The sequence below is a fragment of the Microcaecilia unicolor genome, chromosome 3 (genome assembly GCF_901765095.1).
Source record: "Microcaecilia unicolor chromosome 3, aMicUni1.1, whole genome shotgun sequence".
Classification (NCBI taxonomy): domain Eukaryota; kingdom Metazoa; phylum Chordata; class Amphibia; order Gymnophiona; family Siphonopidae; genus Microcaecilia; species Microcaecilia unicolor.
Genome location: NC_044033.1, coordinates 292,625,754 through 292,640,246, shown reverse-complemented (window position 1 = coordinate 292,640,246; position 14,493 = coordinate 292,625,754). Strand labels below are relative to the sequence as shown.

The window sequence follows — 14,493 nt, the reverse complement described above, 5'->3', positions numbered from 1 at the left end:
TCGCAGAACGACGGAGCGCTTCTGCACCCCAACCTTCAGTCTCTGGCTCTCACGGCCTGGATGTTGAGGGCGTAGACTTCGCTTCGTTGGGTGTTTCTGAGGGTGTCTCCTGCATCTTGCTTGCCTCTAGAAAGGATTCCACTAAAAAGTTACTTTTTTAAGTGGAGGAGGTTTGCCGTTTGGTGTGAGAGCAAAGCCCTAGAACCTCGCTCTTGTCCTGCACACACAACCTGCTTGAATACCTTCTGCACTTATCAGAGTCTGGCCTCAAGACCAACTCAGTAAGGAATCACCTTAGTGCGATTAGTGCTTACCATTATCGTGTAGAGGGTAAAGCCATCTCTGGAGAGCCTTTAGTCGTTCGATTCATGAGAGGCTTGCTTTTGTCAAGGCCCCCAGTCAAGCCTCCTGCAGTGTCATGGGATCTCAACGTCGTCCTCACCCAGCTGATGAAACCTCCTTTTGAGCCACTGAATTCCTGCCATCTGAAGTACTTGACCTGGAAGGTCATATAACTCCAGACTCCGCCCCTTCTGCCTCGCGTCACCTTATGCCTGGAACAGACTTTCCGAGCCCATACGCCATGCGCCCTCCCTGCCCATTTTTCCTTACTCAAAGCCCATCTGTTCTCCCTTGCTTTTGGCGCCTAACCACCTTCCCCATTCATGATACCTACACTGACTACATAGTTTGTTACCTTTAGATTGTAAGCTCTCTTGAGCAGGGACTGTCCTTCCCCATGTTTAAACTTGTACTGCGCTGCGTAACCCTGGCAGCGCTATAGAAATGCTAAGTTGTAGTAGTAGTTGGTGGCAGTTACTTCAGCTCGTAGAGTCAGTGAGCTGCAAGCCCTGGTAGCTCATGCTCCTTATACAAAATTTCATCATAACAGGGTAGTACTCCGCACTCACCCTAAGTTCCTGCCAAAGGTGGTGTCGGAGTTCCATCTTAACCAGTCAATTGTCTTGCCAACATTCTTTCCCAGACCACATACCCGCCCTGCTGAACGTCAGTTGCACACTTTGGACTGCAAGCGAGCGTTGGCCTTCTATCTGGAGCGGACACAGCCCCACAGACAGTCCGCCCAATTGTTTATTTCTTTCGACCCCAATAGGAAAGGGGTCGCTGTCGGGAAACGCACCATCTCCAATTGGCTAGCAGATTGCATTTCCTTCACTTACGCCCAGGCTGGGCTGGCTCTCAAGGGTCATGTCACGGCTCATAGTGTTAGAGCCATGGCAGCGTCAGTGGCCCACTTGAAGTCAGCCACTATTGAAGAGATTTGCAAGGCTGCGACGTGGTCATCTGTCCACACATTCACATGACATTACTGCCTTCAGCAGGATACCCGACACGACAGTCGGTTCGGGCAGTCGGTGCTGCAGAATCTGTTTGGGGGTTGAATCCAACTCCACCCTCCAGGACCCGATTTTGTTCTGTTCAGGCTGCACTCTCAGTTAGTTGTTCTTCGTAGGTCAATTTCTGTTATGCCCTCGCCGTTGCGAGGTTAAATTGACCTGGGTTCTTGTTTTGAGTGAGCCTGAGAGCTAGGGATACCCCAGTCGTGAGAACAAGCAGCCTGCTTGTCCTCGGAGAAAGCGAATGATGCATACCTGTAGCAGGTGTTCTCCGAGGACAGCAGGCTGATTGTTCTCACCTACCCTCCCTCCTCCCCTTTGGAGTTGCGTTTTTACTCATTCCTTTGCTTGTCATTCAACTGAGTGGGAACGGTCGCGCACGGGCTGGAAGACAGCCGCGCATGCGCGGTGGGCGTGCCCTGCGTGCGGGACCGCTTGCGAAGTTTTGTTCCGGTTGGTGGGGGCTGCCGTGGACGTCAACCCAGTCGTGAGAACAATCAGCCTGCTGTCCTCGGAGAACACCTGCTACAGGTATGTATCATTCGCTTTTCAGAAGGTGTTTGACAAAGTACCTCACGAAAGAGGAAATTGGAGAGCCATGGGATAGAAGGTAGTGTTCTATTGTGGATTAAAAACTGGTTAAAAGATAGAAAACAGAGAGTAGGGTTAAATGGTCGGTATTCTCAATGGAGAAGGGTGGTTATTGGGGTTCCCCAGGGGTCTGTGCTGGGATCGCTGCTTTTTAACATATTTATAAATGACGTAGAGATGGGAGTAACTAGTGAGGTAATTAAATTTGCTGATGACATAAAGTTATTCAAAGTCGTTAAATCGGGGGAGGATTGTGAAAAATTACAAGCGGACCTTACAAGACTGGGAGACTGGGCGTCTAAATGGCAGATGATGTTTAATGTGAGCAAGTGCAAAGTGATGCATGTGGAAAAGAGGAACCCGAATTATAGCTACGTCATGCAAGGTTCCACGTTAGGAGTCACGGACCAAGAAAGGGATCTAGGTGTCGTTGATGATACATTGAAACCTTCTGCTCAGTGTGCTGCTGCGGCTAAGAAAGCAAATAGAATGTTAGGTATTATTAGGAAAGGAATGGAAAACAAAAATGAGGATGTTATAACGCCTTTGTATCGCTCCATGGTGCGACCGCACCTCGAATATTTTGTTCAATTCTGGTCACCGTATCTCAAAAAAGACAGAGTGGAATTAGAAAAGGTGCAGAGAAGGGTAATGAAAATGATAAAGGGGATGGGATGACTTCAGTATTAGGAAAGGCTAAAGCAGCTTGGGGCTCTTCAGCTTGGAGAAAAGGCGCCTGAGGGGGGAGATGATAGAGGTCTATAAAATGAGTGGATTTGAACAGGTAGATGTGAAGCGTCTGTTTACGCTTTCCAAAGACACTTGGACTAGGGGGCATGCGATGAAGCTACAATGTAGTAAATTTAAAACGAATCGGAGAAAATCTTTCTTCACTCAATGTGTAATTAAGCTCTGGAATTCGTTGCCAGAGAATGTGGTAAAGGTGGTTAGCTTAGCGGAGTTTGAAAAAGGTTTGGACTGCTTCCTAAAGGAAAAGTCCATAGACTGTTATTGAATGGTGTCTTGTCCACAATGTTGGTGAGCCCTTAGGTCCCACAAGGCCCCGAGGGGCCTCAGAGGACAGCCGTGCAACCCCAAATCTTCACCCGCGGCGACCGCCGTTCACCAGGGGTTGAGCCCCCAGCTGCAGGCGGCCAACGGGACTGCTGGAACCGCGGGGTTGACGGACTGACCTGACTGGAGTCGGGAGACGTGGGCAACTAACAAGCAGTAGTCAGGGTCAAGCAAGTCTCTGGGCAGGCGGCTCTCAAAGCAGTAGTCAAGTTCAAGCAAGTCTCTGGGCAGGCGGCTATTAAAGCAGTAGTCAAGTTCAAGCAAGTCTCTGGGCAGGCGGCTATCAAAGCAGTAGTCAGGTTCAAGCAAGTCTCTGGGCAGGCGGCTATCAAAGCAGTAGTCAGGTTCAAGCAAGTCTTTGGGCAGGCGGCTATCAAATCAGTAGATAGGTTCAAGCAAGTCTTTGGGCAGGCGGCTATCAAAGCAGTAGTCAGGTTCAAGCAAGTCTCTGGGCAGAATACCAGGAAGTAACAAACACGGGAACACGGAGCAGGGCTTCGGGAACAGAACCTGAAGCAATGTGTCAGCTTAGTTTCCATCTTTAAATATCGTGCCATATTAACTGCCCTGCCCTCGTAGGAGTAGCCCACCAATCCGGCCCTGGGTATCGGCAGAGCCCCTCGGATTGGCTCTGCCCGATCTCCCATGCGGAACCATCAGCTTGGCCTTCCAATCTGGCGCGTTGGAGGCGGAGCTCCAGGGTCCCCGGCTCTGGAAGGAGAAAGACGCCGACCCACGCGCACGAGCGTCGCCATCTTGGGCGGCGCGAACTTCGCCTCCACACCCGGCGACAGAGAGACCAGTGGCCGCAGTCGCCGGCCGCCGGACTCGGCCAGACCCGCCATCACCGCGGCGGAGCCTGCCCCCACGCCGGGGCCTATGGGCCGCTACCCTGCGCCGCGGAGGACGCTGGCTCCCGCCCCCCGCGGCGGGAGAGCAGGTAGGGGTGCGGGACGCGACAAATGGACTTGGGGAAAATCCACTATTTCTGGGATAAGCAGTATAAAATGTTTTGTACTTTTATGTGATCTTACCAGGTATATTGTGACCTGGATTGGCCACTGTTGGAAACAGGATGCTGGGCTCGATGGACCTTTGGTCTTTCCCAGTATGGCAATACTTTATGTACTTATATAGCATTGGACCATGCGTTGGTCTGGCCTGAAGTGAGGAGAAGGTCTCAATGTCAGGCATTCATAAAGCTCTTACTAAACTGGATTTGGGTGAGATCAGGCAAAGATGGGAGGGGGATCTAAGTCAAGATTTGTCACACTGGGAGATTCTAGCTAATGTAAAAGGTTTTAAAGTTACCTTTGAGGATTCTCACTGTGAAGTCACTGGTACAGTGATGCTATATTGGAGAAACAGGCCAGATGCTTAAGACAAGATTCAGTTTACATACAGTGGTGGAAATAAGTATTTGATCCCTTGCTGATTTTGTAAGTTTGCCCACTGACAAAGACATGAGCAGCCCATAATTGAAGGGTAGGTTATTGGTAACAGTGAGAGATAGCACATCACAAATTAAATCCGGAAAATCACATTGTGGAAAGTATATGAATTTATTTGCATTCTGCAGAGGGAAATAAGTATTTAATCCCTCTGGCAAACAAGACCTAATACTTGGTGGCAAAACCCTTGTTGGCAAGCACAGCGGTCAGACGTCTTCTGTAGTTGATGATGAGGTTTGCACACATGTCAGGAGGAATTTTGGTCCACTCCTCTTTGCAGATCATCTCTAAATCATTAAGAGTTCTGGGCTGTCGCTTGGCAACTCGCAGCTTCAGCTCCCTCCATAAGTTTTCAATGGGATTAAGGTCTGGTGACTGGCTAGGCCACTCCATGACCCTAATGTGCTTCTTCCTGAGCCACTCCTTTGTTGCCTTGGCTGTATGTTTTGGGTCATTGTCGTGCTGGAAGACCCAGCCACGACCCATTTTTAAGGCCCTGGCGGAGGGAAGGAGGTTGTCACTCAGAATTGTACGGTACATGGCCCCATCCATTCTCCCATTGATGCGGTGAAGTAGTCCTGTGCCCTTAGCAGAGAAACACCCCTAAAACATAACATTTCCACCTCCATGCTTGACAGTGGGGACGGTGTTCTTTGGGTCATAGGCAGCATTTCTCTTCCTCCAAACACGGCGAGTTGAGTTCATGCCAAAGAGCTCAATTTTTGTCTCATCTGACCACAGCACCTTCTCCCAATCACTCTCGGCATCATCCAGGTGTTCACTGGCAAACTTCAGACGGGCCGTCACATGTGCCTTCCGGAGCAGGGGGACCTTGCGGGCACTGCAGGATTGCAATCCGTTATGTCGTAATGTGTTACCAATGGTTTTCGTGGTGACAGTGGTCCCAGCTGCCTTGAGATCATTGACAAGTTCCCCCCTTGTAGTTGTAGGCTGATTTCTAACCTTCCTCATGATCAAGGATACCCCACGAGGTGAGATTTTGCGTGGAGCCCCAGATCTTTGTCGATTGACAGTCATTTTGTACTTCTTCCATTTTCTTACTATGGCACCAACAGTTGTCTCCTTCTCGCCCAGCGTCTTACTGATGGTTTTGTAGCCCATTCCAGCCTTGTGCAGGTGTATGATCTTGTCCCTGACATCCTTAGACAGCTCCTTGCTCTTGGCCATTTTGTAGAGGTTAGAGTCTGACTGATTCACTGAGTCTGTGGACAGGTGTCTTTCATACAGGTGACCATTGCCGACAGCTGTCTGTCATGCAGGTAACGAGTTGATTTGGAGCATCTACCTGGTCTGTAGGGGCCAGATCTCTTACTGGTTGGTGGGGGATCAAATACTTATTTCCCTCTGCAGAATGCAAATAAATTCATATACTTTCCACAATGTGATTTTCCGGATTTAATTTGTGATGTGCTATCTCTCACTGTTACCAATAACCTACCCTTCAATTATGGGCTGCTCATGTCTTTGTCAGTGGGCAAACTTACAAAATCAGCAAGGGATCAAATACTTATTTCCACCACTGTAGACATCACATGAACAATGCTGGTGCCAGTAGGGCTCCCACACCTGTTGGTCAACATTTTACAGGACCAGGACACTGTACCAGTGACTTCACAGTGAGAATCCTCAAAGGTAACTTTAAAACCATACAAGAACGTAAGACCTTTGAAGTCAGAATGATTGAATATTTTAACACGCAACAGAAAGGACTTAACAAGGATCTGGGGTTCCTAGCCCATTATAAACCATAAAGCTGTATGTCTCTGTTGATCACCCCACCCCTCACCTATCCACATCCATCTTGTTAGAATATCAATGATATGTTTTGATGTCCCCATGCACACCTCCTACCCACCCCCATCCTCCCACCCTGTCAGACTGTCATAGTAATGCTTGAATGTTTTCACTTATATACACTGTCAGCTAGTACATTTGCTTATTTCCGATCTGACGAAGAAGGGCAACCTTCGAAAGCTAATCAAGAAATGTATTAAGTTATGTCCAGTAAAAAAGGTATCTTATTTTCTTTTCCATGTTTTATTTTGTTTGATTTCTATTGATAACCTGATTTGACAGGTAAAATCCTACTATTTTCCTGGTTAATCTTCTGCTAGACAAACCAGACACCAATAGAGGGGATACCTTTATTCGTAAACTTCTAGCCTGCAAATGTATTTTACAATCCTGGATGGGTTGCTGATCCCCCACCTTATTAGAAGTGAAGAAAACAGGTTCATCAGTTACTTGGGGAGTCCTGGGAAACACATAGTTCTTTTAAACGTAAATACTTTCTGAGGATTTAGGACAGTTCAGCATATGACACCACAGGGTAGATGTCTTCTCTTAAACTCATTAACAACACACAGTCATAGGGGTTTCTTTCTTTCTCTCTCGCTCTCTCTCTTTCTCTCAAATCGATGGTAGCCATAAGAAACCAGTCTGTGGTGATTTTGCTGTTTGGGATTGAGAGGGGCAGGGGGGGGTTAATGGAAAAGTAAGACACATTTGGCTTGTAATTGCTTATAAACTGGGTGGACTTAGTCCCTCCTTTTCAATGATTTTTTTTTTTTTTTTTTTTTGCTCTTTTGTAATATTGGTCTGTATTGTATTCCTGTTTGCTGATTCTCGCCAATAACATTTGTTTAAAAGTAAAATACAAAACCATCTATCAATTTGGTGGACAGACTTGATGCATTCTGAACACCTAGAAAAACTATTCTAATTAAAGGAACTGATTTGTTTCCCATCTTCCTTCCTTTGCACCCCCCCCCCCTCCTGCAGCCGTTGCAGTCTATAAAGATATACCTCCTGCTTAGAAGACTGATGGAGGCTCTCAAAGATGGCCTGGGTTTGGTGAATGTTCTGTGTCAACTCACAAAGCTTCTGTTCCAGTTGGAATGCCCTACATATGCTCAGGTAAATACTGCAGCCTTCCCTGTAAAAATATGAAGTGTGGGGGTGGGAAGGAGATTTCCAGTTTATAGCCTTGATTTGGATTTTTATATAGGAATTTGTGTGAAGGATGGAAATGGCTTTTTAGGTGTTTTGCAAACAGGGCTGGTGCAAGGGTAATAGATGCCCTAGGCAAACCCAACTACTCCTTCCCTTCCCCCAGATTAATCAAGGTAAATGGGCTATTTTGCAGGTTAAAAATTCAAATATTTTGACTTTCTGTGGCTGTCCAGGTCTGTTCACTTTGACTGAATCCTGCCTAATGGTTGGGCCAGCCTTGTTTGGAAAAAGCAGTAGGGTATCCATTTGGTCTGTTTATATGCATTGGAGCTCTGCATATTCATGACACATGTATCTGAAGCAACCACACCTCAGAGAAGGAGCTGGGATGTCTGAAGAAGGCTGAGCTTGCTGGTGGGGTTACTAATGTAATATATGGTAACATATATTAAATGTTTTTTCCTGGGGCTCTGGAGGGGGGGGGGGCTGTTCCAGGGTTTTGGTGGATGCTGCTGGCTGGAAAAGGTTTAAAGTTAGTTTGGAAATTATTAATGGAGTTAGGTGAAGTGTGAGATGTTTCTTGTGGTTTTATTTTAAAAGAATTAAACCATGATTAGGTGGGGCTTGTACTTTAAAATGTTCCTTACTGTTTTGGGTACAAGTCAGGTTAAAATTAACTTTGAAATTCTCTGTGTAGTAAGTTTTGCATTTACTTCTATGGGGGAGGGAGATTCCAAGCAGATAAGAAAAAAAAACCCAGTCTTTAGCTGACAAGCTGATTGGTTGAGGGAGAAAGACATCACCTAAATAAATTCAATTACAGCTAAGTGACATTGCCAAGGGTGTTGAAAGAAATATATTATTTTTTCACAACATCTTAAGGGAAAACTAAGGAACAGAACAACATCAAATATAAAAAAAATCCATGTTTTCCTGACTTGCCTAAGTGTTCTGGGTTCAAGTGAGATCCTTGCACAAACATCCATAATACCCATAAAGACTAAAATTCTGACATCAATAGCAAGGAAAGAATATTAAAACAACTATCTGATTTTGATATAAAGACAGTTTAAATATTTATCTGAAAAGGTTCTTTTCTGCCTTTTTAGGTGATTTTGTTGAAAGAAACAGAAAAAGTAAAGGGTATAAATGTAGTTCTACGTTTGAATGTTGAATATGTTATTGCAGTTCTATTAAGCCACACACTAATTGTGAATTTGAGTTTATTTGAATGAAAATTTGTTTGCATTTGTATTCAATAAAGAAAAACATAATTTGCAAATCTGAAGGTGAGGTTCTTCCAGTTCAGGAACAAATCCTAAATTTAGCTTCTTTTCCTCCTTTATTCTTTGAGAGTAAAGGACGAGGTTAGTTTATTTGTTCCACTCCCTCGGCTGTGAGTGTGTGTTCCCTGGATATTCGCCACGACTACAACAATCCGGTATCTGGGAGCACATCACTACAGTCCAGCCGAGAGGGGTGGTAACACTAATCTCTGACAGTAGAAAGAAATGACCTGTGTGGAGATGGCCACTTGCCCAGAAATTCTTTCTCTAATACTCTCTCCATAATCCTTGTTTGGTGAGAAGTGACATTCCTCTCTTCTGTTCAGGTTCTACCTTACCACTGTTGCTTGTTTTTTTTTTTTTTTTTGTGAGAAGTAACATGAATTTTTTAATTTATGGTAAGAATGATTTTCCAAGTCAGCTGACTATTTTAAATCCTCGACACATTATGGGAAGGAGGCTGATTTTGGGGGTGGGATCATGGGAAGAGGTGGCTGCCTGAGGGTTTTAAGGTCAGGCCCAGGATAAAATCCCTCCCCCTCCAACACAGGCAGACCCTTTCAGATGTATATTGTTCTAAGCATGGGACAGAAACTGAAGAGAATTTCTGGGCCACTTAGTCTCCATACAGGTCATTCTTTCTACTGTACCAGTCTGCCAGTAGAAAGGGAGGATGCTACTTTGTAACTCAGTGGTTCCCAAACCTGGTCCTAGAGGCATCCCAGCCAGTCAGGTTTTCAGGATATCTACAATGAATATTCATGGGAGATTTGCATGCAGTGGAGGCAGTGCATGCAAATTTCTCTCATGAATATTCATTGTGGATATCCTAGAAAACCTGACTGGCTGGGGTGCCTCTAGGACCAGGTCTGGGAACCACTGCTCTAAGTTGTTTCACTTTGGATCAGGCATGCAAGAAAAATGTGACACTTTGTTTTCTCCACAGGTGTACTTGGAGGAAGCAATGTCCTGCATGCAGCACACACATTGTGACACTGATGCCCATTTGTTGATGAAAGTGACTTGTAATGTCCTGAGCATACAGCTGTGCCATGCCAACCAGAAGGTACTCTACCCAAAGAAAGGGAGCAGTGGGGTAGAGCTGGGGTGTGGTCATATATGATCCTGTTATCTCTGAGAATATCTGGGCCCTTTATATTTTCTTTTGGTGGCTGCAGAAGGGGTTTTCTGCAGTAGCAAATAGTATGTGTTCAAGAGTAGGGCCATCTATAGTATTGTTTAATATGATACTCTAGTCAGATGAACAAAGGAGAGAAATTACCAGTCATTGGTACTGTGCAGTTGTGTGGCATGGACCCATAGAAAACATGTCCCCTAAAAGGAGGGAAAATGCTGCTTATCCCTCTGGATAATCATAGTAACATTGTAAATGACTGCAGATAAAGGTCTCCTTCCTTAGCAGTCCTCTTGAGTGATCCAGACTCTTGAGTTTACCCACTCCCACCAGCAGATGGAGATTGAAAACTACTAGCTTTAGAATGAACTTTTCCATATCATGCTGATCAATCCATAGACTGGTGGGTTGTGTCCATCTACCAGCAGGTGGAGATAGAGAGCAATCCTTTTGCCTCCCTATATGTGGTCATGTGCTGCCGGAAACTCCCCAGTATGTTCTCTATCTTAGCAGGTGGTGGTCACACACAGCAGCAGCTCTGGCTAGGTCTCCAAGCCTAATTTTTAGGTTTTGTTGAGTACCTGGGGTTGAGGGATCTTCTTGAGCAAGTGCAAACCTGGTGGTGCCAGGTCCCTCCTTTTCTCCCCCCCCCCTCCCGCTGGCTCCGTTAAAAAAAAAAAAAAAAAAATTTTGGACATCTTTAAGGGCGTTTATTTCAAAGTTTATTGCAGCTGCTCACTGGGACACCAGTTCGTTACAGCTCGGAGCGAGAAGCAGGTAATTTTACCTTTTTATAGCGGGCAGGGGGTTCCCCGTTCGGTCTCCACGTGGCTTATGGCGTCGGAGGGCGAGGGCGCGAGGATTCGCTCCCGGACCGCGTGGGTGCGTCTAGCGGGGATGCGGGGGATTTAAAAACCTGAATCGCCTTTTGTTAAGCATCAGTTTGGAGGCCGGTCAGTTTCCTGGTTCTTCCTCCGGTGCGGCGGTTTTTCCCGCCATAAGCGCCCATCCCCCGCTGCTCGCCCACTCCATGTTGGCCGGCCACTCTGCTCGGACGGCTTCTTCTTGGACCGCCCTCGAGCTGGGAGACGTTAATACTATGGTCGCCCTTGATTCGGGCTACGGTAAGAAAGCGGCAAAAGTTAAGCGCCGTTCTTCCCGCGCGGCTCCTCGGAGTTTCACACCGGACGCCATTTTGGATGCGCAGCACGTTTCTCCCCCGCTCTTGCGAGCGCCGGTTGAGGGTGCGGCTAGGGCCGTGGCCCAAGCTGCAGAAGTGCACTGTCCGGGGGGATTCTCCCCTGAGTTCATTTTGCTGCTGCATCAGGCTTTTCTTATGCAAAACGCTGCCCCCCTGTCTAATAAAGGGGTTGAGGCTTCCGGAAGCAAACGCCCTTGGGTGGATTTCCAGGCCCTAGAGGACTCTGTCTCCTCTGATGTAGATGAGGGCAGCGTATCTGAGTTCTCCCAACAGTCCTTTGGGGATTCCTTGGAGGAGACTGATTCCCGCTCGGATGGAGCGGATGACCCCTCTGCAGCGCGGATCTTTCGCTCAGAGGATTTGCCCAACCTGTTAGTGCAGGCCATGAGCATTTTGAAGATTTCCTCTCCAGAGGACGTCTCTCCCTCAGCCTCTGTTGGCTCCGCCATTATGCTGGGGACGAAGCACCCGCCTAGAACCTTCCACGTGCATGAGGCCATGCGCACCTTGATTTCGGCTCAATGGGATGTCCCAGAAGCGAGCCTCAAAGTGGCTAGGGCTATGTCCCGCCTCTATCCTCTGCCTGAAGGTGAACGGGAGGCCTTTCTTTGGCCTACCGTGGATTTTTTAATCACTGCGGTGACTAAGAAAACGGCGTTGCCGGTGGAAGGTGGCATGGCCCTAAAGGACGCCCATGACAGAAGATTGGAGGCGGCCTTAAGGTCGTCCTTCAAGGCGGCTGCTTTAAGTTTGCAGGCCTCAGTTTGCGGCTCCTATGTGGCCAGGGCGTGCCTGACGATTGTGCAGCGGGCTTCCCCCTTGGATCCTTCCTTGAGGGCTGATTGGCCGGCCCTGGAATCGGGCTTGGCTTATTTGGCAGACTTGCTGTATGATGTCTTGAGAGCCTCAGCTTAAGGTATGGCTCAGACAGTCTCTGCGCGGCGGTGGCTTTGGCTGAAGCATTGGTCTGCGGACCACGCCTCTAAGTCTCGCCTGGCTAAGTTGCCTTTTAAAGGCAAGCTGCTTTTTGGGGTCGAGCTGGACAAAATTGTGACCGATCTCGGCACGTCTTAAGGGCAAGAGGTTACCAGAGGTCAGGGCTCGGGCCAGTGCTCGCCCCGGTAACTCCAAAGGACGGTTTCAGGAAGCCCGTCGGTATCGCCCGGGCAAGTCGGGCTCCTCTGCCCCCTCTTCCTTCAAGAGGAACTTCTCCCCCAAGCAGCATTCCTTTCGCAGAGACCGCCGTCCCGGAGGTGCTTCCTCCGGTCCTCCCCCAGGGTCTCGTACCCAATGACGGGGCCCTGGTCCATGGCCCAGTGCAGATTGGAAGACACCTGTCCTCGTTTCTGGGCGAGTGGACCAGGGTAACTTCAGACGCTTGGGTGCTGGAAGTCATCAGAGACGACTACAAGCTAGAGTTCTGCCAACCCTTAAGAGACGGGTTTGTACACTCTCCCTGCAAGTCTCCGGTCAAAGCTGTGGCAGTGCAGCAGACTTTGGACAATCTGATCCGTCTAGGTGCGGTCGTTCCGGTGCCAGAAGATCAGCTTGGCAAGGGACGTTACTCCATTTACTTTGTGGTACCAAAGAAAGGAGGTTCTGTACGGCCTATCCTCGACCTCAAAGGGGTCAATCGGCCTTGAAAGTAGCGGCAGTGAAAGCAGGGGAGTTCCTGGCATCCTTGGACATCAAGGAAGCTTACCTGCCTATTCCCATCTGGCCTCCTCATCAACGCTTTCTGCGTTTTGCAGTCCTGGGCCGACACTTCCAGTTCAGAGCCCTCCCGTTCGGGTTGGCTACTGCTCCGCGGACCTTCTCCAAAGTAATGGTGGTCATCGTGGCCTTCCTACGAAAGGAAGGAGTGCAAGTCCATCCTTATCTGGACGACTGGTTGATCTGAGCCCCCTCTTATGCAGAGTGCGGCAGACCTGTAGACCGGGTGATTGCTCTTCTGAGCTCCCTGGGGTGGATCATCAACTGGGAGAAAAGCCAGCTGCGCCCGACTCAGTCCCTGGAATATCTGGGAGTTCGTTTTGACACCCAAGTGGGCAGAGTGTTCCTGCCGGACAATCGAATTGTCAAGCTTCAGGCTCAGGTGGACCAGTTCCTAGTAGCCTCTCCTCTTCGGGCTTGGGACTATGTGCAGCTGTTGGGCTCTATGATGGCCATGATGGAAGTAGTGCCCTGGGCCAGGGCTCATATGAGACCACTACAACTCTCTCTGCTGCAGCGCTGGACTCCAGTGTCGGAGGATTACGCTGTGCGCTTTCCCTTGGACCTAGCGGTGCGCAAGGCGCTGAGCTGGTGGCTGAGGACAGACAAGTTGTCCGCAGGGATGCCTCTTTTGACCCCGGAGTGGGTTGTCGTCACGACGGATGCCTCTTTGACGGGCTGGGGAGCCCATTGCTTGGGAAGGACAGCGCAGGGGCTCTGGTCTCCTGCAGAGGCAAAGTGGTCTATCAACCTCCTGGAACTCAGAGCCATTCGGTTGGCGCTTTTGGAGTTTCTCCCGGTACTGGCGTTGAAGCCAGTACGGGTCCTGTCGGACAATGCCACGGCTGTGGTCTATGTCAATCGCCAGGGAGGTACCAAGAACGCCCCTCTAGGCAAGGAGGCCATGAATCTATGCCAGTGGGCGGAAGCGAACCTGGAACAGCTGTCGGCGGCCCACATTGCTGGAGTCATGAATGTCAAGGCGGACTTTCTCAGTCGCCATACCTTGGATCCCGGAGAGTGGCAGCTATCAGCTCAGGCGTTCTTGGACATCACGAAGCGCTGGGGCCAGCCGAGCCTAGATCTGATGGCGTCATCGGCCAATTGCCAAGTGCCGCGCTTTTTCAGCAGAGGACGGGACCCTCGATCTCTGGGAGTAGATGCTCTTCTCCAACAGTGACCGACATAGGAGCTTCTCTATCTGTTCCCGCCCTGGCCCATGTTGGGCAGGGTGTTAGACTGGGTGGCAAAGCATCCGGGCCGGGTAATCCTGGTGGGTCCGGACTGGCCCAGACGTCCCTGGTATGCGGACTTGATCAGGCTCTCAGTGGACGGACCTCTGCGACTGCCAGCGGAGCAGGGCCTGTTGCATCAGGGTCCTGTGGTGATGGAGGATCCCTCCCCCTTTGGTCTTACGGCCTGGCTATTGAGCGGCAGCGTCTGAGGAAGAAAGGCTTCTCAGACAAGGTCATCGCCACTATGCTGAGAGCGAGGAAGCGCTCTACTTCTACTGCTTACACCAGGGTTTGGCGTACCTTTGCATCGTGGTGTGAGGCAGGCTCACTTTCTCCCTTCACTGCTCCAATTTCTTCAGAAGGTCTGGAGAAAGGCCTGTCGCTCAGTTCCCTTAAAGTCTAGGTAGCGGCTCTGGCTTGCTTCAGGGCCCGCCTGAAGGGTGCTTCCCTGGCTTCCGCAGCCAGATGTGGTGCGC

The 14,493-nt window shown here is 48.9% G+C and overlaps 1 protein-coding gene across 2 annotated transcripts in view; it reads left to right on the top strand.

Moving 5' to 3' along the window:
- The window catches only part of ESPL1 (extra spindle pole bodies like 1, separase), a 548,935-nt gene that overhangs the window by 175,589 nt on the left and 358,853 nt on the right, over positions 1-14,493 (top strand). For both annotated transcript variants that reach the window (XM_030198173.1, XM_030198172.1), the window contains exons 12-13: positions 7,277-7,411; positions 9,680-9,799. In XM_030198173.1, the coding sequence (XP_030054033.1) occupies positions 7,277-7,411; positions 9,680-9,799 (255 nt within the window). The remainder of the gene's footprint in view (positions 1-7,276; positions 7,412-9,679; positions 9,800-14,493) is intronic.